At 47.9% G+C, this 20,464-nt stretch overlaps 1 protein-coding gene across 2 annotated transcripts; it reads left to right on the forward strand.

Moving 5' to 3' along the window:
• Positions 1-13,451: 13,451 nt before the first annotated feature.
• LOC112877611 (homeobox-leucine zipper protein HOX19-like) lies at positions 13,452-15,443 on the forward strand. 2 transcript variants are annotated; one of them, XM_025941953.1, is made up of 3 exons: positions 13,452-14,162; positions 14,403-14,482; positions 14,574-15,443. In XM_025941953.1, exons 1-3 carry the CDS (start codon positions 13,743-13,745, stop codon positions 14,914-14,916), a joined length of 843 nt encoding a protein of 280 aa, XP_025797738.1. In that variant the 5' UTR covers positions 13,452-13,742; the 3' UTR covers positions 14,917-15,443. The 2 variants fall into 2 exon arrangements, with proteins under 2 accessions (XP_025797738.1, XP_025797739.1); XM_025941954.1 differs by having other exon boundaries at positions 13,471-14,162; positions 14,586-15,443.
• The last annotated feature ends 5,021 nt before the right edge of the window (positions 15,444-20,464 follow it).

The raw sequence follows: 20,464 nt of genomic DNA on the forward strand, positions 1-20,464 counted from the left end.
GCTTACTTGTCGAGCTAAGCAAGGGAGCTGACCCACGTCATAAGTTTAGCCCCTAATTCACGATTTGCCATTACATTATTTAAGATGGGCCCATATCCTGATTGCCAAAGATCTGGCAAAATTTTCAGTGGGACACCACATGAATCCTTGGACAGGGCAATGATTCCATCATTAGATGGTGTAATGGTTAGTTGCCCTGTGGTTTGGTTCCGCTGCATCCATGGAGATGGATGACTTTGGATTGGATCATAAGCATGATAACCACGTACAGAATTAAGATCGAAGCATGGCACAATGGGATGGACAGAAGAGGTTGGATGCAGAGAACATGCAGGGTGTGCGTTAGAGATAAATATGGACCTCCAGAAGCATGTCAATAAACCAGTATCAGGTGCTCCCAACAAATGCAAATTATCATGGAAGTTTCTTTGAAAGAGTTATAAGCTCGTATATATGTTGTAATTCATCATTCCATATTTTTGTAATATAAAAGAACTTACACAAACAAAAATCAAAACGACAGATGCCATCAGCGAGTGCCGCGCCTCAGCTAATAGTTCGGGCCAAAGTGAGATGAAAAAAGCAAAGTGCAGAAAACCAGTGCCAAACATTTTTGATCACGTTGATAACCATCACAAGGTGGCCATGATTGAGTTGTTGACACAAAAGGAATGGTACAAACACGAAGATGACGTGCTCATCATGACGTGGAATCCTTGTATTTGTGTTCTTGCCTACAGAAAATTGTTACTGGTGCCTTGTTATCTAGTATGTTTTTTATTGAACTGAAAATACGACTTGCATACTGAATACTGATACACAAAGAGAAACAATATCTTATTTTTGTCATATTCATATATCTAGATATATGACCCACCAGAAAGATGATAAGTGGATGGGCATGATCATGGTGAAGCTAAAGAAATGCTTAGTAATCACTATCATGGGCTCACCTAATGATACTGCATGATAGGATGAAATTCACCAAAGTAATTGAGTGCATCTTTATCATTTCCCTTTTCATGAGTGTAAGAAAAGGAGAGAAAAATTATGGAAATTTTTACTCAAGTCAATGGAAATCTCATGAAGCGAGTCGGAAGCAATTCCATGTTCTTTCCTCACCAATGAATGTCAACTAGTGTGAGGTAAGTGATGAGAATGAAAGCAAAGCGTGCAAATGCTATTAGTCCACATCCACTCATTACAGGAAATGACTTGAATAGAATCACTTTAATTAATTATAGAAGAAGCTGATGTAATAGGTATGTACCTATGATTCTGATGTGGTGACACTAAGCTACTCACTATAGTGTGAGTGGTCCAAAAACAAAAGATGAAGACACAGTACAAATTCCTTGGTAAGGCAAAAACTGAAGAGAACAAAAAATTAGGCGAGCTGTGGAAGATTAGTGAGAATGTATGAAGGTCAACTAATATCTTTCTGATAAATGGATGCTAGTGGGTAGTGGTCACTGAACACCAAAGCATGTGCATTTTTAGTTCAGGACTTTGATCATCTTCGTTTTCTTTTCTCTTCTCTTTTTTTTTGGTTGGGAGGGGGTTGTGTTCTCTAATCTAAAAGCACATATAAGCCTAGTTAGGCACCCCTCAGCTTTTTCTAAGGTCTAATTTTCATTGCTTACTGTAAAAGCATTTACTTTATTTGCACTCCAAATGCCGAAGTGCACGTCCCAACACTGGCAGTTACCCCGGCCACTGAGCTAATATGAGATGCGACGTTCACACGCTTTGACATCGACATGCATAAAGTAAAACAATCTGCAGTGAAAATTACATAAACTTACAAATGGGTGGAAATATTGCAGGACGAACTAGTGCATAACATATTCATCAGATTTATCATAAAACGGTGAATTTTTCATGGATCTGTTTCCGCAACTCTTTTGGAAAAGATGGGGAATACTCAGGGAAGTCTTTCAACAAATAAAAGGAGTAACACTCAGGAAACACTGTCCTTTGTCAATTGGAGGGAAGCTAGCTATTACCTAGGGCATGGATTTAAGTAGCATATAACAAGTGATTCATACTAATTAGAAGCACTTTGCACAATAAAATTATCATTTAGATGGGCCGACCGTATAATTGGTCCCCGTACTTTTAGAACCAAAAGGGTCGGTGCATCGTGACGCACATCCAACATCTTAAATTCTTAATAACTTCTCTCCCCCCAAAAAATGCACCCTTAATTTGGACCAAACTCATCTAAATTAAACAAACCAGAAAAGGCGCGCAAGCAGATATATAGTACACAGCAAAACACGGCCGAAGCTGTTGATGATCAAGTAGTAGGGGCTAGTATGCAGCTACTATTACGTAGCAACCATGTATATTTAAGAGCAAAGGTTAATAATACAACGGGCTGCTGTTTGTAGGGATCTTTGCAGCCTATCTCTTAGTCTACTCTTACAATAGTTAACTTTTCACCATTAATACATGGCACACATGGCTCACTTGTCTCTCTCACAAAGTTTATTGGTTCTTGTGCCGAAGCCGGCTGTAAACTTATAGCCCGCTTCTCCTCCCTCTTCTCTTCTCTCTTCTCCATCTCAGCATTCAATCTGCTTACAGCCTATCATAATACTTGATCTCATCACATAGTAGAGGATAGGAAGAGGCCAGCTATTGAGGTGTGTCTCTCTTGCTTGGAATTTTGGATAGGGACTGTGTGGTGTCACGCAGAGCTGGTGATTTGGAGAGCACAGAGAGGGAGCTTTTTGCAGACAGCATGGTTGGCTGAGGTTCTCCTTGAATCACTGGAGCAGCAACTGAGATGAGGCAAGATGTGGGGCGGTAGTTTTGAGTCACGCAGCAGCCACACTGCTAGGCCATGCGTGCTATAATATCTCATCTAGATGAGCTTGTTTTTGTGTTGTCCTCGGTCTTCCACATGTTTCTGACCAATGGGTTTCTTCTAACAAAAATCCCATGATTGCTTTGTAGCTGTGCATGTATATACTGGGAGGCACCTGGTATATGTACGGTAATAGGTTTTGATATTAAGCTTGTTCTACTACCTTCGCCATTAAATATATGACATCTAATTAGGACAGGCTAATTAATTCGAGGGTATGCACCAGAATTTCCACTTATAGTTGATCTCTCTTCTCAGGCGTCGTCGTCCGATAATAGCTCACATGTGCACTGTAAGGAATCAAAAGATGGCCTTAGATTTGTGAGCCGCAAACGATCCAGCAGGCACGCATTTGCATCATCATCATCATCCCTCCAAAAGAATCGATGCGCCCCCACTTCAGGATATCAGATCATTTGTGGGCGCCACCCTATCTGGTCTCCTGCCAACGTGTCACCGCGTTACCCCGACAAGTCAGCGCTAGCTGGCGCCATCTCTTGCTTCATCCTGCAGTTTGTGTTTTTCTTTTCTTTCGTTAAATTTCTTCATAGCTTCCATGAATAAATGGGATGAATACATAGTTTTCTTTGTTTAAAATACAATTCAAACACAGACGAGCATATGCAGCATCTCGAACATGTACATGCTCCAACTCAGTGGCTTGTTATTAGATTGGTCATCACTCATCAGCGCCTCAAGTCTTAACGAAAGCGCTCTGTTTTTTCACGATCGTTTCTCTGAAGTTTCTACGCAAGTGCAGCTTGCTTAGACCTAAAAGAAACTCTTCTCATGTCTAGTAGTTGTGAAGAATCCCTGTAATTTTTCTCAGTTTTGTAGGACCCGGTTATATAATTTGAAAAATGAAAAAGTGGTCATTCCCGCCCACTTTATGCCTGGATTTCCCACCAGATAAAACAATTTAGGCCGGCTACACGTTCAGTGGCTACGAGTGCTGTGTCCCCGTGTGTACGGGGCTGACCTGGGACTGCCGGTGATTGGCGCCGCTGACGTGGAGCCAACCACTGGCCGCCACACGCGCATGCCTCCGGCTTACATGAGGCGCGCGCTTTTTAACCGCTTTTGTTTCCCACCGGCGGTTGGTTGGTTGTTTCGTTGCTCGCTAATCATGTCATTAGATTTTGCTTTTGTCTCGGGTGGCCTCACAAGTCAATGCATATCTCCACGGGGTTTAGACGAACCCGCCCGTGATGATTGGTTGGAGAAAAGATAGTGACGAGGGGCGAGTAGTTAATTAAGGGATAATCACGGATGGAACCACTTGTTTATTTGTACCACATGAGCTCATATTCAGTGCCCATGACTTCCTTGAAGTGCGGATTGGATTTTTCGTATGTCAAAAATCTGAGGATGCGTCTGTGACGCCTGGTATACAATTCAACATCGACCAACCATTCGTGTACATGTTCTGATAGGGACATTGATACGGCAGATCCATATGACATCATACACATATGTATACTTCAATATTTGTTTTAATGTATATTTCCACTATTGTTTTCTTACTAGGTTTCTATTTTTCTTAGTTTACCAACAAGCGTATGCTTGCAAACTGAGCGTAGCTTCATCAATTAGATTTCTTGACATGAGACCCCGCATGCGCATCCGGTTTGGAGCACGGGTGATTTTATTTTCCTGTACTTATTTCAGAAATGGTCACCAATATTCTTTCAGTGTTAGAAACATGTTCATGGACACCGAGACTCCTATGGTAATTTCATAATTTTCAAGATTTGTGGTCCCAATCTCTTGAATGTGCCTATGATAATTTCATCAATTTCAAGATTTGTGGTCCTAAGGTGCTCAAGGGGAAGGATGTCCATATATACGTTCATAAAAAGTGAATGTGAACATCTACATCTATATTATATTTTAAAGAAACATGATCTTTATAAATTTGGTACTGTGTTCGGAGAAAAAAGCGTATCCCTCCAAATTTTATAAATTAAAATAATGGTCGGTGTCTATATGTCGGTGCCCATTATATATGAACTACATGATGAGAGGGCATTTGTCAGAGCTCTTCAGTTGTAGTTGTCGTTGTTGCACGCCTACTTCAATAAGGACAGTGACAAATTTCCAGAAGATCTGATAAAATCTCTTTTAACCGTCACAAGGAATCTAAAAAAGGTGAAAAGTAAGAAATTTACGAAATGGGACTGTAACTAATTTCCACAAGAAAAATCAAAGTCATGCCATGATGATTTGGTACTTGTCCAATCAAAACTATTTTTACCCTAGTAGGACGGAGAAAGGCACCCAAGCATTTACAAAGCACATGTCTAACTCTAAGTCTCTAACAAGATTGGACTCTCGGAAAAAGAAGACAAGGAATTTATACTCGCTTAACGTGGACACACACTTTAGCGTGAAAAAAGAAGATAAGTCAAACCGTGTGTCTTTGACCATCAATTCCTAAAAATCTATATAGATTAACGACATGCAAATTATATGCTATGAAACTGTTCCTCATGGTAAATCTAAAACATATATCTTATGATGTTGGTAAGATTTGACTTAGGACAAATCTAAAAACAATAATCTTTCTAAACCAAGCAAGTACTTTAATCAGTCCGTAAGTCTTTTGTATTCCTAATCCATGTTCATGCAAATGCACCACCCTACTAAAAAGGAGCACTCGGCAGGGGTCTTCGGGTGTCGAGGGTCATAGTTTATGTAAACTTATTATGACCTCTTGGTAAATTAAAAAAAAAGAGCTTTATGAGGAGTTAGAGGATAGCACGGTCATGATGATGGAGGTGCATTGATTATTGATGTGTTTGGTTCAATTCATTGCCAAATGTTTGGAGTGCCGTTTGGTAGCCACAACTGCGGCAGGCCACAGTTTTTGCACACCCGTCATAGATCCATTATTTGTCAAACCATACTTTTGAAGTATTGTAAACAAATTGTTAGCCACACTTTAGCAAAATTTTGTCAAAGAGTCATGACAATGTTATTTGGGCCAATCATGAAACAAACACGTTGAAGTGGCACCATCAATAGTTGGATATATAATTGCTAGCTATAAGTTATCTATAGCACTGCACACTAGATAACCTTGTTCTTCTTTCTCCTCCACATATGTAAAGTAATGAGGTGGATCCTTTTTATTTTGATAAATAGCTGAGATAACAGTGTTGGAGAGAGGGGCACTCTAGCAAAGCAAGGAGACGAGGCAGCACGTAAGGAGGGCTGTGGTGGTACGGTGGGCAGCGGGAGAACAGTGAGGACTGATGAAAGAGGCAGCGAGATGCTAATTGGTGGCACGGTGCTTCCGAGCTTCGCCATCCTTCCAGTTGGTGCCACTACTACTGTACTTTTGCTACCATATGCAGGTGTAGTTGAACGCTTTCTGTAACTGTAGTATCCACGTGCATTGTTATGTTTCTCCCATCATATGGTATCGGGAGTGTTAAAATAAGTCACCACAATCGTTAAGAGGGTCTAGAAATTCCGAAGTATTTCCACTATCGGACTTTATAAAGATCTAACGGTCCAGACCAACCTAAAGAGTCCATATCAAATACGATTAATAAATAGCTAATTTTGGATTTAAAAATTAAGGGAAATTAGGACATGACCAAAGAGTTCATCCCAAATACGATTAGTAAATAGCTAAATTTAAAATAAAAAAATTAATAAAATTAGTAGTTGACCAAAGAGTCCATATCGAACACCACTAACAAATAGATAAATTCAAGAATTAATAGAAAAATTAATAGTTGATTTGCAGAGATATTAAGAAGTAAATTAGGAAGAAAATAGCTAAATAAATAGTATTGGTCGAATACAAATAATAAATAACTAAATATGAGTTAAATTATGACGATCTAATGGTGTAGACTAATCTAAATAATACATATCTAATACGACTAATAATAAATATATAAATTCTAAACATAAATAATAAGTGTTTTATATATGGAAATTGGAATACTAAATGGATAAAAAATCACGTTCCTTGGAACATGCAAGATCTCACATCACTTAAACAACTACAAATCTACCCATTACAAATTAGCTAAGAAAAGAGGGAAAAATGGTAACATATTTTGCTATACCAGCTAGGGGCTAATAAACTTGATAAATGGGATCGGTAATAATTTTGTGATAAATTAAATACATAGAATTGAGGCGCGCAAGACAACAAATAGATCGAGCAGCTCGCTATAACCAAGGAACATCATGAATGCAAAGGAGTGGTGTACTATAGGTAGCAACTAAGCAAAGCAAGCGAGATATAAAAATTAACTAAATAACTGGATCGAGAGGTGAATCAATAAATCATGCATACCAAAGTTTCCTTACGACATAGAAAGGGTAAATATATGTGTCAATCAAACTAACCATAGATCATGCTAAATTATTTAGTGAATATCACCTCTTTTCATGTGGTACGTCTTCAATCTATTTCTTTAATTTGTTGCCGCAATTCCGCAAAAGGTTCCTTTCTAGATTTATTTGAGAATTCGAATAGAGCTAGGCAGGTGGAGATTGATACATCACAGAGCTCCAGGTGGCAAGATGCAAGATAGCAACAGGAGGGATGAGAAATAGAAGGAGACGATCTCAACCAACTGTGGGTATACTCACCCGATTAGTGTCCGGAGAACAAGCACGTATTTGTGCAAGATGAGCAAATGTAACTTCGATTGATCAATTTAGGGAGTATGAACTCGATTTCTCCTAAATACCGATAGGATCCAACCGATTACAAAATTGCTGTGCAAAACAAGCAGATATTACTTTGGCTAACCAATTTTGGGAGTCTAAACTAAATTTCACCAAGACGTAAATTCAATTCAACCCGTAACAAAGATATGGTTGGAGATTTCTTATGCAAAGTATCTGAAGATAAATGAAGGTGGAATGATCCTACACACTCAGAGAGAGAGAGAGCAGAATGGAAATCACTTTAGTTGAATTATTTGAGGGCTCCATCTTTTTTCTTTTTGAAGTGGAAATAGCTCCAACTCCATTTTATTTATAGAGGCTAGCAGGAGCTCAGCAATCATGGATATGAATTTAGATTAGGAACTAAAGCATGAGAATAGTGATGAAATTTAGAAAGCTTATACTATGGATTGTGGAGAAAACACATGGTTTGATGATTTAAAGATGCAATTCTAGGGAGGAAATGAACCAATCTCCCTAATAACCTTGGAAAGTAAATACTAGAATGCAACAACATCTCTAAAATACATTACCCTGAAATACCTAAATAAAGAGACTATACATGTTAAAATCAAGTTAAGCTAAAGTTAGAATTATAACATCAAATAATCATTGTAGCTGAGAGAGAGCACTATAAGATCAATTCTAGCATGGTGTTAAGATCAAGCGACTTTTTAAGGATATGAAATTCTATTGGTCAAGATCAAGATACCGCAAAAGGAAATGAGGCATCATAATCGTGATGCGGGTGAAGCTCGCCATGATGAATGCGAACGTGAATACCTAGAAGGTCAAGATGGAGGAGGTGTGAAACATAGAGGAACCATACTATGAACAATGACATGTCAATAGCAAAGGCAAGGTATAAAGCGCAAAATAATGCACTAACAAGATTATGGAGGCCAAGCTACATAGCTAATAAAAAGCCTACGAACATTATGGTGGGAAGTTCTGCATCCTGGTGTACATTGACTACGGAGGTCATATCAAACTGGTCCAAAAATAATTTTAGTGGAGTATAAAGGTGGGTAGGTTTGCTTCATGATGCTCCATGGACTAGAGATTGATCGAGATATTTATCGCTAACAAGAAATTGCTTGCTCTAGATTCAAGAAAGAAGATGATGCATTGGTGTAGTAGTTGCTAATATAATAATAACATCGGGAGAATAACAACTGGAAATAATCTTATACATAACTTATCATTTTGAGAAGCCTGGACACGATAAAAAAATAAAAGGAACAGAGAATACTATTGTGGTCCTGTTCATGATTTCCGCAAGTTATGCATATTGAGGTTACCAAGGCAAAAGAGAAAGAAAAAACCTAGAAGAGTATCAAATAGAGAAAACTAAGGCAAAAAACAATAGAAAAAAGTAGATGTGGACCATATATGCCCCAAGATATTAATCATTAGCGAGGAAATTGACACTTGCTCAAAGCATAAGAGAAAAATAATATATCAGTATTAACTATCACTACAATAGCTGAAGCCGTACTAGCCGCGCTATTAGCGCGGGCTACCTTAGTAGTTATCATGATTCATGAGTTGTTTGCCTTTAGGCATCTAGAATGACGTTTTGACACATTTAAATGCTAAACATTAGGTTAACATTTACTTTAAGGCCTAAACATTGAATTAAATGCTAGATGTTTAACCACTCAACGACAGTAAAAAAAATGGTGTCACGGTTAAAACAACTTGAATGCGTTTAGATAGACGCTCATGCAAATGTACACCAAGGTGATGATGAACCGATGGAATATGGGCCAGTCGATGGGAGGGTGAAAAATTTGCCGCGCTTGGTTGTAAAACATTGACATAATGGCACATGATTATTCGATATTACCATTGATTTGATGAATAATAAATTGAATAGAGGACACGGTGGAAGACTGATGATCATAGGACCATGGAAAATATATAGAACAATTTAGGTATTTATTTGTGTGTGTGTGTATTTCAGTGGTATCATATTTTGTAGACACGTCGTCTAAATTAAACCATCTAGTTGGTTGTCTAGACCGTCTATGCGCTAGTTTTAGGGTGCACGTCCGTTTAGTGTTTAGCATCTAGGATAATACTTACTACCAGCATATATGTCACATTCACCGTACAAGATCACATGTTCTTGTGGCAGCTACTACAGGATTATTAAATTACATAGCTCTGATATGACCTGTAACAAGATTATTAATCATCTATTTAGGTCACAACCCCTTCTCCATCAGCAGGTGAATGCTTGTTCCGTACTCAGTACTAACTGGCGGCATCACTAACATTATTGCGACAATAACATGGAGGCATATATACAGAATAAACACATCAAATATATATCCCCTCCAACTTCCAACTAGATCATGTATACTGTGTAACGAATGAAACCATGCATATATTTTAGATTTCTAGTCTAGTCGGATTTATATATCTCCTTTCATCAAACTCATGAATCATTCCATGTTTTTAGCGCGATAATCCGACGTGTACAAGCATCCCCCTCATGGAGGGTGCGCAATTGCTACACCACAAGAACACATGCCTCGTCTTAACCAACTGCTCCCGCATGAAAAAAGCATCTGCAGTTGCAAGTGTGTTCTTTAAACGTGGTCCGAGCTGAATGAAATCCATGCATTTGGAAGGCAGGTTGCGGTTGGCAGTGAGCATCGTCCATTTGCAATCGCACGGCTCTGGGGATTGGACAACTGACCGCAGCATAGTACGTTCCGGTTAAATGTTGGCGGTTGGCAGATCGCAATGCAAGCTGATGATCATTAAGCCCATCACCGGCTCCTGATCATTGAAAGAAACCGGTTCATGGTACAAATTGAATCACACTGCACGGATCATCAATGCTAGCTCCCCATCTCATCATGCAGCTAATAATGTAGCCAGCCTCTCAACAAGTCTGAAGAGAAACGGGACTAGTAGGTAGTAGCTGGCCACATCAACGTTATTGTCAAAAGTGAGGGGAACAGCCCAAGTGGCAAGAGCCCCCAAGCAACCTCCCCAAATCCTCCAACTGGTTGCTTGCGAGGCACCGATGCAATGTGAGCAGGCCCCGCGCACGTCGTCTTCTCGTTTCCCCTTGCGAGCAAGACACCGGGGGCCACGGCGCAATGAAGCGCAACCCCCTTTACCGCCGCCCGTCAGTTGGCGCGTCCTTCTCTCTCCATCCGCGCTGCGCCTCTGATCTTGGTGTCGAAGGATGCAGAGGCCAGGCAAGCAATGGGGAGGGCCAGCGCTGCTGGCTGACTGTGGATCTGCTTGATCCCTGTGCCAAAGGGCACGCCACCGCACGCTGCAAGTAACAACGCTGGCAGCGACATCGATCCTGATCGCCCATGGGCATGCACGAAGGAGAACTATAAAAAGGCCGGCATCTCATGTGTGATGCTGATGGATGCCGGCCCCCGGTCTGCAATCACCATTGTCCTCTCATCATGTGAAAAGAACCGTCAGGATCGGGCGATCGGTCGATTTGGTGGTGCGCCTCTCTCGTGTGATCGTCGTGCAATAATCTTTTGCAAACGTGTAGGAGCCCGTTTGGTGCAGCTCCATGAGGCTTCAGCTCCTTCTAACATTTTCACTATAGCACGGATCATCTTCTCTCTCCCTTCCTCCTCCCTCTCACATCCCGCAGAGGAGGCTCCGGCTCCTCTGACAGCAAGGCAGCTAGCTAGATGTATGGCTATACATACCATCAGCCATCCCTAAAAAAAGAAAGTGTATTGTGGCTGTATGCCACCATATACTTCGGCTCCTACTGCACTAATAAGATGGCCGTGCTGCTACGTCTAGCTGGTACTGTGGTGGTTGAGAATTGAGTAAGACTGCCAGAGCGAGCATGATGCTGCTAGAATGTGGGAGGGAAACAGTTTGAAGGCAATGGTTGGTATGGCACGGATTTGGATGGGCAGGGAAGCTAGTTGAGACTGGTGTATCAACTCGTGCTCATGCCTGGCGGCTAGCAATTTCAAGTGGCATAAGTATTTTAAAAGCAAGGGACATTAATTAGTATTAGAATTTGGTGGATAAATACAAGGCCCACACGTAATCTCTCTCTCTCTCTCTCTCTGCATGTTCTGTAAAATCGACAGTCAGATGTTTTGGTCCGTCGTGTAAATTTGTAGGATTTTTCTTTTTTTTTCTAGCACGAAGATTAATGTCCAGGCTTGAAAAGAAGTGTCCAAGTAAGATTCGATGATTTTTCCTAGCAATACAAAGCGGATCATTGCTATCAATACGACACACCTTCCAAAAATATATGTGAATTTATATTAATATTTTTTGGCCTCTACACAAAATATCAAAAAAAAATATTAACTGCAATCAACAAAAAAAAATTAATAGTAAACGTAACACATCTAGAGAAGTCTGTTCACCAGTAGATGTACAACTAAAAAGTTGCAGACTAGGTGATCCCGTGTTAGACATTCTAAGAGCCGTGTTTAGCCGTCATTTATACACATTTGTAGATGTGTAGAGCTGCTCTGCTCCCATCATACAGAATCCATGGTGCACACGCGGTTGGATGGCAGACGCTGGCAGCCGATTGTTCTATTCCTTTCCGTTACTGTGTCTCCCCCCCGCCCCGTCCCTCGGCAGGCCATGTGGTGAATAGGGCGGCGCGCAACGCAAAAGGTCCCCCCTGCAGACCAACCAAATAAACAAACATGATTAACCAACCGGTCGCCCCCGTAGTTAATTCGCCCTAATCAGCACGGAAGCGCGAGATTAGCAAGTCAAGGGTGCATGTAATGTAATGTGAACCCCGGACCTATCATTGGAAAGGTGTCACAGGATGAGGCAGCAGGCCCTGCCCCACAGAGCCCCCAAGCCTTTTTTTTCTTGTCTCTCTATTCTCTTTTGTTTCTCCTCTTTCTCTCTCTCTCTCCCTTTTTTCCAGGCCCGAGTTCGTGTCCGATGTGGAAAGAAGTGAGGTGGTGTGGAAAGAGGGCGAGAGGCCGAGACCTACTGGTTGGAACTTGGTATGGTAGCTACCAAAGCTTAGCTTGGCGTTGGAAAGGGGAGAAAAAGCTCCACCGTGCACACCAGCCAGGGCTGCTGGATGGAGAAGGAAAGTAACCGGAGATTGGGAGGAAGGCACCAGCTAGCCCAACCGGGCACCTAGTAAATGAGCAGCACATACTACATGGGGTGGTGGTGGTGGTGGTGGTGGAGTGGGTGATGAGTAATGCTGCCACGATCCCGCAGACAAGCACTTGATGCGGCGCTCCTGCTCCAATTCTTTCCCTCCAGTAGGGTATCTTGATCTGCCTAATTGACTTAAAATTTGGAACAGAGGGAATATAGTAGTAGATGCTCAGCAATATGCAGTGTGTATTATATAGTACATGCAACCATCACTTGTTCTAAAATCTAAGGAGTGAACAACAATCATGCATGCTAAACATATGATTGTATACACGTACGTACCTAACTGCTCTAGAACATCTTGTCTTTACATATGCACACGCCATGCATCTTTTTTCCCCCTTTAGATCGATCTCATGGCGGTTCACCTTTTGCACTGCACAGCAGCATATTGAAAGAAGAGTGGCGGTTCAGCTTGGGGTCGAGGAGATGAGAACGATGTGCGCGGCGTTGCTGCTAGTCTTGTGCCTGCCCCTCCGCGCAGGCGCGTCCACGTGGCCGCCCCGCGCCTCGCCCCCAATCATCCCCAATAGAAAACCCCAGCCTTTTTGGCGGCACTGTGCTGATGTGCTACTCCATCCGGAGCACGGCAGAGCAGGCGGCGCAGCGGCTGGGGTTGGGTGGTGGATATGGGCGTGGACCCCAAGCTGAGGCGAGCCTGAATCCTGAGCCCCCCACTCCCCGATGGCTTGCAAGTGTCACGGCGCGGGCGCGCGTACGTGCGCGTGATGTGCGCGTGCGTCCGGGCTTGTCCCTTGCCGGCTCCGCTCCTCCTCAAATATTCTCGCCCGCCTCCTCATTCCTCCCCAACCATCTCATTCCTTCCTTCCTTCCCCCACCTTCTTCCTAGCTCCTTGCTCCGCCCGCGCGCCGCTTGCGCCTTGCAAGGAACACCCAGCGCCCAGCTCTGGGCTTTGTTTGGCTGCGTGCCGCCAGAGGGAGACCCGGCGGTTGCTTACTAACTGAAGTGGCTAGCTAGCGACGCGCTCTAGCTTCTGGCCCTGCCTGCGGCGTGCACGCCATGGCTCAGGAGGACGTCCACCTGGACGACGCCGGGCTGGCGCTGGGCCTGTCCCTCGGCGGCGGCGGAGCCTCTGATGCGGCGCGGCGGCAGGGCACCGGCAGCCGGTTGGGCAGGGAGGCGGCGCGGCTCCCGCCGTCGCCGCGCGCGCTGGAGCCGTCGCTGACGCTGAGCATGCCGGACGAGGCGACCGCGACGGGGTCCGGCGGCGGGGGCGGCGCGGCCGCGCACAGCGTGTCGTCCCTGTCGGTGGCGGGCGTGAAGAGGGAGCGCGTGGAGGAGGCCGACGGCGAGCGCGCGTCGTCGACGGCGCGGGGCGAGGACGACGACGACGGGAGCACGCGCAAGAAGCTGAGGCTGACCAAGGAGCAGTCCGCGCTCCTGGAGGACCGCTTCAAGGAGCACAGCACCCTCAACCCGGTACGCCCGCTGCCCCTGCCCCCTGCCCCTGCGTGCGCGATACGATCCATTGACTAGTCTGCTGCCGCTCGCACTTGCCTACCTCGATTGCTGTATGTCTGTGGTGCACATATGTTGTGTGTCTGATTAAACAAGCAAGAGCTCGATTTCTTATCCATCCATGCCAGATGAGCTTATGTCTGAAGTCTGAACATGCTCCTTTTCGCTTTCTGTTGGTGTGTCTTTTCTGGCTCCGAGCAGAAGCAGAAAGTCGCGCTGGCGAAGCAACTGAACCTGAGGCCACGGCAGGTCGAGGTGTGGTTCCAGAACAGGCGAGCAAGGTTAGTATTGCGCGACACGCACGCACGCCCAATTCCCCAGCCATCGACGGATTTGATTAAGCTCTGACGGTGGGCAATTAACGTGGTTTAGTCGCGCGCGCAGGACGAAGCTGAAGCAGACGGAGGTGGACTGCGAGTTCCTCAAGCGCTGCTGCGAGTCGCTCACCGAGGAGAACCGCCGCCTGCAGCGGGAGCTGCAGGAGCTCCGCGCGCTCAAGTTCGCCGCCCCGCCGGGAGCGCCGCCGCCGCCCGCCGCCACCGCGCCGGCGCCGGCGCCGTTCTACATGCAGCTGCCGGCCGCCACGCTGACGCTCTGCCCGTCCTGCGAGCGCCTGAGCGGGCCCGCCGCCGCGGCCAAGGCCGACCCCGACCGGCCCAAGGCGGCCCCGGCGCACCACTTCTTCAACCCCTTCACCCACTCCGCCGCCTGCTGATCATCTGCACGCGCGCGCATGCATGGTGACCACCAGTAGCAGCAGCACAGAGCACCCCACCGGCCGCCACTGCAGCTACTAGCTAATACCACCACGTCCACGCCATCATCCACCTCACGTACGCCACAAGTAACATGATGATCGATCGATCGGTCCTCCCCTCTAGCTATTTTCTTGATCCGGGGGGGATTAAGCTAGTTGTTCCCATCAGCTAATCCAACCAATCATAGATAGGCTTTGATATATAGGGGTAGTCAAAATAGCCGTAGCTTCCTAGCATCCCTTGATCCATCCGTCCATGTATATTTTTGTGCATGCATGCTGTAATTCCGCCCCTCTCGGTCTGCCTGCTCCCTTTTCCACAGGAGCACGCAGCATCTTCTTGGGTTTTTCTTTCATTCACAGGTTGTACGTGTTGATCTGTCATCGATCAGAGGGCGAGTACGTAATTGAGTCGCAGTACTAGTACTGTTGTTATTACTGTAGAAATCGGCCATTACATTGAGATGCTTCTAGTCGATCTCCTATTTTTATACATGTACATACATACTGATGGTGAGCGTCAGCAGGCACAGTTGTTGGATGATGACACGAGCTAGCCCTGTTGGCTTGGCCCTGTCTGCAGGTGTACATGTGTGTGTACACACGCACCCCTTTTTATATCTGTGCACGGCTCAATGATTGCGCTGTCCGGGCTCTCATCCCCGAGTTGCCGTCGCTTTTGCTGGATTCATTATTGGGACAGCGAGCGAGCCAGCAAGCCAGCCGCGGCCAGGACGAGCGACGAGCTTAGCTTTCGGTCCCGGTGTTCAACACGGCTTTCGGTCTCAGCAGCGGTCTAGTCGACTAGTCCAGTGACCCAGAAGGCCGTGCGTGTTAGCACGGGATAACGACGTGAGCGGGGCGGTTAGTCTCTGCGTTACCGGCTGGCTGTCGCCGGAGCCATTACGAGGCCGGCGGCCCGCGCCGGGATCGGTCGGTGTCGTCCTCGGTGGAAACACGCGCGCGCCGATCGTGTGAGCGTGCGCGCGGGGGGCCGGCCAACGAGGGCTGCCGCCGCGGCGAGGCGAGTCGCGCGGCGTGACGCGTAAAAGGCGGTGGCGGTGTCGGGGGGTTGCGCGCTGATGCCGGGTATGGGCCGGCCGCGGAGAGCGCGACGGGAGGAAACGATCGTCTTTCTCTCCGTTTGGTCGGCTGGTGATCAATCTATTGGCCCGTGAGCGTGGTAGTCTGTGGTAGGATCAGCAAGGGTTTTGTGGGCGTGGCCGGTAGTTATGCGTTGATGTCGGCTGTCCGGTATCAGCAAGCTACAGCAACCGCCGGCCGGGGGTTCGTCATCCGTCCGCGTACGACGTCTCTCCATGACGCAAGGGAAGAATCAGGAACCGATTGCTGCTGCTGCCTGGCCGGTGGAGAACCTCAAACCCATTGGGGCTTTGGGGGAAAGGCGCCGAGACGATCATCGCACTCGTTTCAACTTTGAAGCTTAGTCTCGTTCGTACTGCTCTGAGATTCCCATGTAAATTTATACTTGTAAGTACTAAATACGTACAGTTGGAGCACAGTACGGTATCAGTGGTTAGCTAGGTGGAGTTTGGTAGCTCATTCGTTCCATATCCTAGGAATAGGATGCTTGCCTTAACCACGCACACGGGCCTCGCCGCGGATCACCTACGTTAGACTACAGGATTGGAGCGCGAGTCATGCGCTCGCGCGGACCGGCGGAGGCAGCGACGACGAGAGCGGCGGCCGGTTTCCCGTGAGCGCGATGAAACGGAAGCGCAGCGAGCTACTCCAACGACTTAACGCCGGTCACACCGCGCTCGTGCACCCGGCGCCGCGCGTCCTCCCCCCCCTGCCTGCCTGCACGCCAGAGACCGCTCGGTAGTTAACTGTGGCGCCCCCCGCGCCCCGACGCGTCGCGTGCCTCCCGCCGACCCTCCCTCCCCGCGCGGCGCACCCACGGCGTACGCGCGTGTCGTCCCCGGCTCCGCCCGCCGTTGACGTGTGAACCGCCAAACGGCACGTCGCAGCCATGGCGCCCTCCATCCTGCTTGCGCTTCGAGTCTCCTAACCGTCTGGTCTCTGCTTGAGCGTGCACGCCGCGGCCGGCCGATCTGATCCGAGCCGTCCATTTGCCGTGCCTGCTGGCGGGAAGGCGTGGCCCGCGCCACGGGGGATTGCTCGGGCGTTAAGGCACCGCGCGACCCGGCGGGGCAGAAGAAGCTGCCAGGACAGGCGGCCGCCTTCCTTGACGGAGCGCGCGCCGGGTCGGCCCGCGCGCGGCCAATGGCACGGTGACGCACGGCTGCCGTGCGCGGGGATCTATGATCTCTCTCCACCGGCTCATGATTCATTCAATCATCAGTAGCTGCAGAGTTGCTGCAGCCGAGGGACCATCTGACCTGGTGATACTCCGATCTGATCTGACCTACCTGCCCGCGCGCCCAGGGTTGCAGACTTGCAGTTGCATGCTTGCAGCTGGGCCTGCCGCCGCTCACCATTCCCCTGGATTTCGCTGCGGATACACACCTGCCGCTCATTGGGTGCCGCCCCCATGGCGTGGCCCCGCGCCGGCGTTGTCGCAAAGCCCCTCGCTCCAGCACCAAAAGCGTACGCGCGTCCAGCCAGGCCGAACCGTGGTCCGGCCAGGCGGCCCCGCTGCATGCCGACGTCCCAGGGGAGGGGAAAGATCGCAATTTTCTGTACGCTCGTGCTGCGTATCCCGATCGCCTGAAAAAGGTTTGCAGCAGTTACCGATGTACGGTCGGGGCAGGGCAGCCAACAGGCCCAGCTGGTTGGGAATGGGGATCGATCCTGTTGCTACTGGCTGACGACTATTCGAGCCTATCCCCGTATCTATGCGTGCACCCCGCCATGGACGGACGGGCGGGCGGGCGGATTTATTCGGGCGTGCAGCGCAATCAAATCCCTCTATATCCTGCGCAGCACGTAACGTACCGACCGAGCTTGACACGAGGTGAGCTGCACCGGCCGCCGCCCCGTCGTCGATCGGCCCAGCAGCTGGCTCTGCCCGTGCGTTCCCGGATCGAGCTGCTCGCCGCGCCGTCGCGTCGCTGATTTGACGGCCGGGGGCGCAGAACAGAACGGGCGGCGCGCAGCAGCGGCAGCGGCAGCGGTGGAGGAAATAGGAATAAGAGATCTCTAGGAATAATGGAGTGGAACGCGTGCGGGGAGGGCCGGGGGCACGTTATCTGCCAGCGGATTCCACGCTCCGTTGGGTACCAGCAGCGCGCTGTTATCCTGGGGGGCGGCTTTCTGCCCGCACATCGGATCGCCCGGGATTTTCCGAATATATGCGCAGGCAGAATCCGAATCCGACGCAAAGACGGATGTCGCAGCGCTTGCTCAACACTCGGGGGGCAGTGGGGCTGCGACCTCTACCTGGTCGCCTTTCCGATCAGTACCTGAACACGAATTCGTTTCCCAGTGGTTTCAGCACAGCACCTTATTTATTATCGGTAACAAAGTAAGTTCAGTGGCAGATATACGTATACTAGCTAGCACTATAGTGGAGGACGTCGTACATGTAATAAGTGGTAGTAACCTTGCAAGTGGGCTGAGACACAGAGAGCACGTCCTATCCAAAGCATCCACGAACTCCTCCCCATGGGTGGCGGCCGGCGAGGTAGGCCCAAAGATTCCGGGCAGCCACGTACTCGCAGCTTCGCGTGTGCTTGGAAAACCTTTGGATTTGGTTGGATAGCTCAATTAGAAAAACGGTGGCCGGGGGCAGCGCATGCAGGAGGCGGCTCGATGGGCCGGGCTTAAATGCTCGGCGCGGCGTGTGGCAGCAGCGCTGATCCGTGAAAGCATCACATGTTCACATGGCGGCTTGGTTTTCAGAATGAAAAAAAAAAGAAGGCCTGGCGGCCATGCGCCGAAGCCGTTTCGGCCCAGCTTCACGGGGAGTTGGAGGCCCCCGGCTCCGGTCCGTGCCGATCCCGTGAGCGGTATGAATTTCGCGCGCGCTCGCTCGCTCAGCGTGACGAACACTTCTGCAGCACAGCTCCGTTCCGTCCGGTAATAAAACTATCTTCAAGTCATGCGGTTGGCATGAACACGTTCCCGTGACTGGGGGACTACTACTACCGGTAGGGCCTGGGAGTGGGCTTCAGTTGCCATCTGGACTGAGAGATTGCAAGCTGGGCTATACCACCCAGGCCCAACACAGGAAGTTAAAATGGGCCGACCCACAACAAAGAACCTAGGCGAGCACGAGCCGAGAACATTTTTTATTCATTCTTCTATTCAGATTCCATCTCTGTAGAATCTGTAGTGCCGTACAGCCTCACGTAGGAAAAGTGCAAACACTTCACGATCTGAGACTAGTCGCCAGTGGCGTATTGTAGCGGGCTAGCTTCTTGTCCTAGGAATCTCTCCGCTACACGGTCCGATCGTCCTGCGTCGTCCTTTCATGCTCGATCCACCGTACCTGCCCCCGGCCTCTGTGGACGCAGAGCAACATGTCAAATCTGACCGCGAACTCTACGTCCACCTTTTTGTCTGCCGGGGGAGAAGTCAGAAGTGGGCCGGGCAAGGACAAGGAGTGAGAGCTCCGGGGAGCAGCCATGAGGGCGCTCGTAGCTTTTCCCGAGTCTTCGGACACCGCCGTGCTTTCTCCACCGATGGAGATTTAACTTGTCCCCAGCTGCCGTACAATGCCTGTCTCCGTGGACGGATCGAGACATGCTTATAGCTAGGGTCCGCAGTTGAGAAGGCCAAGTCGAAAGATGCCTTTGTCTATAGTTGTAACGAGTGATTGCTTAGATGATTTAGGTTTGTTGAGTTAGCATTTCATGTGTGCTTGATGATGCTAATGGTTACCGTAGGTGCTGTCCTGTATGTGTACCTCTTTTTTGCCTGCCGGGGCAGATGAGTGAGAGCTCCGGGAGCAGCTATATATATTTATGGACAGGGCACTCGTAGTCTTAGCTTTTCAAAAGTTTCTGGACACCACAGAACTTGCCATTCTTTATCCACCAATGATACAAAGCTGATTTGTCCTCAGCTAGGTGGAAGGGAGTTCACCAATCGTGATCAGGTACAACGTTTTCATGGACGGATAGAGACATGCGTGTACACTTGTACACGACTACAAGGCCGGGAATTCTCGAGGGTTTGGGCCATGCAATGGTAAATTGTGTGTGTACACACACACACACACACACACACACACACACACACACACACAGATGATTTTCTCGAAAGCTCTGCGGCGCAGCAACGTGCGTATACCGCGTGCTGTCATGCTACCGTACTGGTGGACTGATCACAGATGTCAGATGGTAGCCGTGCCTGCAGAGCTGCAAGTACTTGTTCACGCAAGCTACAGCAAGTCTGCGAAAATCTTTGGAAAAGTGTCGTGATCAAGCACAAACAGACGCACGACACAGTGCCGGGCTGATCAGCAGTCCGTGTGCCAGCGCACAACACAAGTAGCAGTCGCCGTGAGACACCGGACGGAGCACGTACGAGAGCGCGTGTGCATCTCTCGCTCCCTTCATTTTAGGGAAGCGACGACGGA

The sequence above is a fragment of the Panicum hallii genome, chromosome 9, assembly GCF_002211085.1.
Source record: "Panicum hallii strain FIL2 chromosome 9, PHallii_v3.1, whole genome shotgun sequence".
Lineage (NCBI taxonomy): Eukaryota > Viridiplantae > Streptophyta > Magnoliopsida > Poales > Poaceae > Panicum > Panicum hallii.

Excerpts from the sequence above, each read along its gene's own strand:
- LOC112877611 (XM_025941953.1), top strand. The coding sequence starts at position 13,743 with ATGGCTCAGGAGGACGTCCACCTGGACGACGCCGGGCTGGCGCTGGGC. Across the intron at positions 14,163-14,402 it reads AGCACAGCACCCTCAACCCG|AAGCAGAAAGTCGCGCTGGC; the intron begins GTACGCCCGCTG and ends GGCTCCGAGCAG. Across the intron at positions 14,483-14,573 it reads TTCCAGAACAGGCGAGCAAG|TCGCGCGCGCAGGACGAAGC; the intron begins GTTAGTATTGCG and ends AACGTGGTTTAG.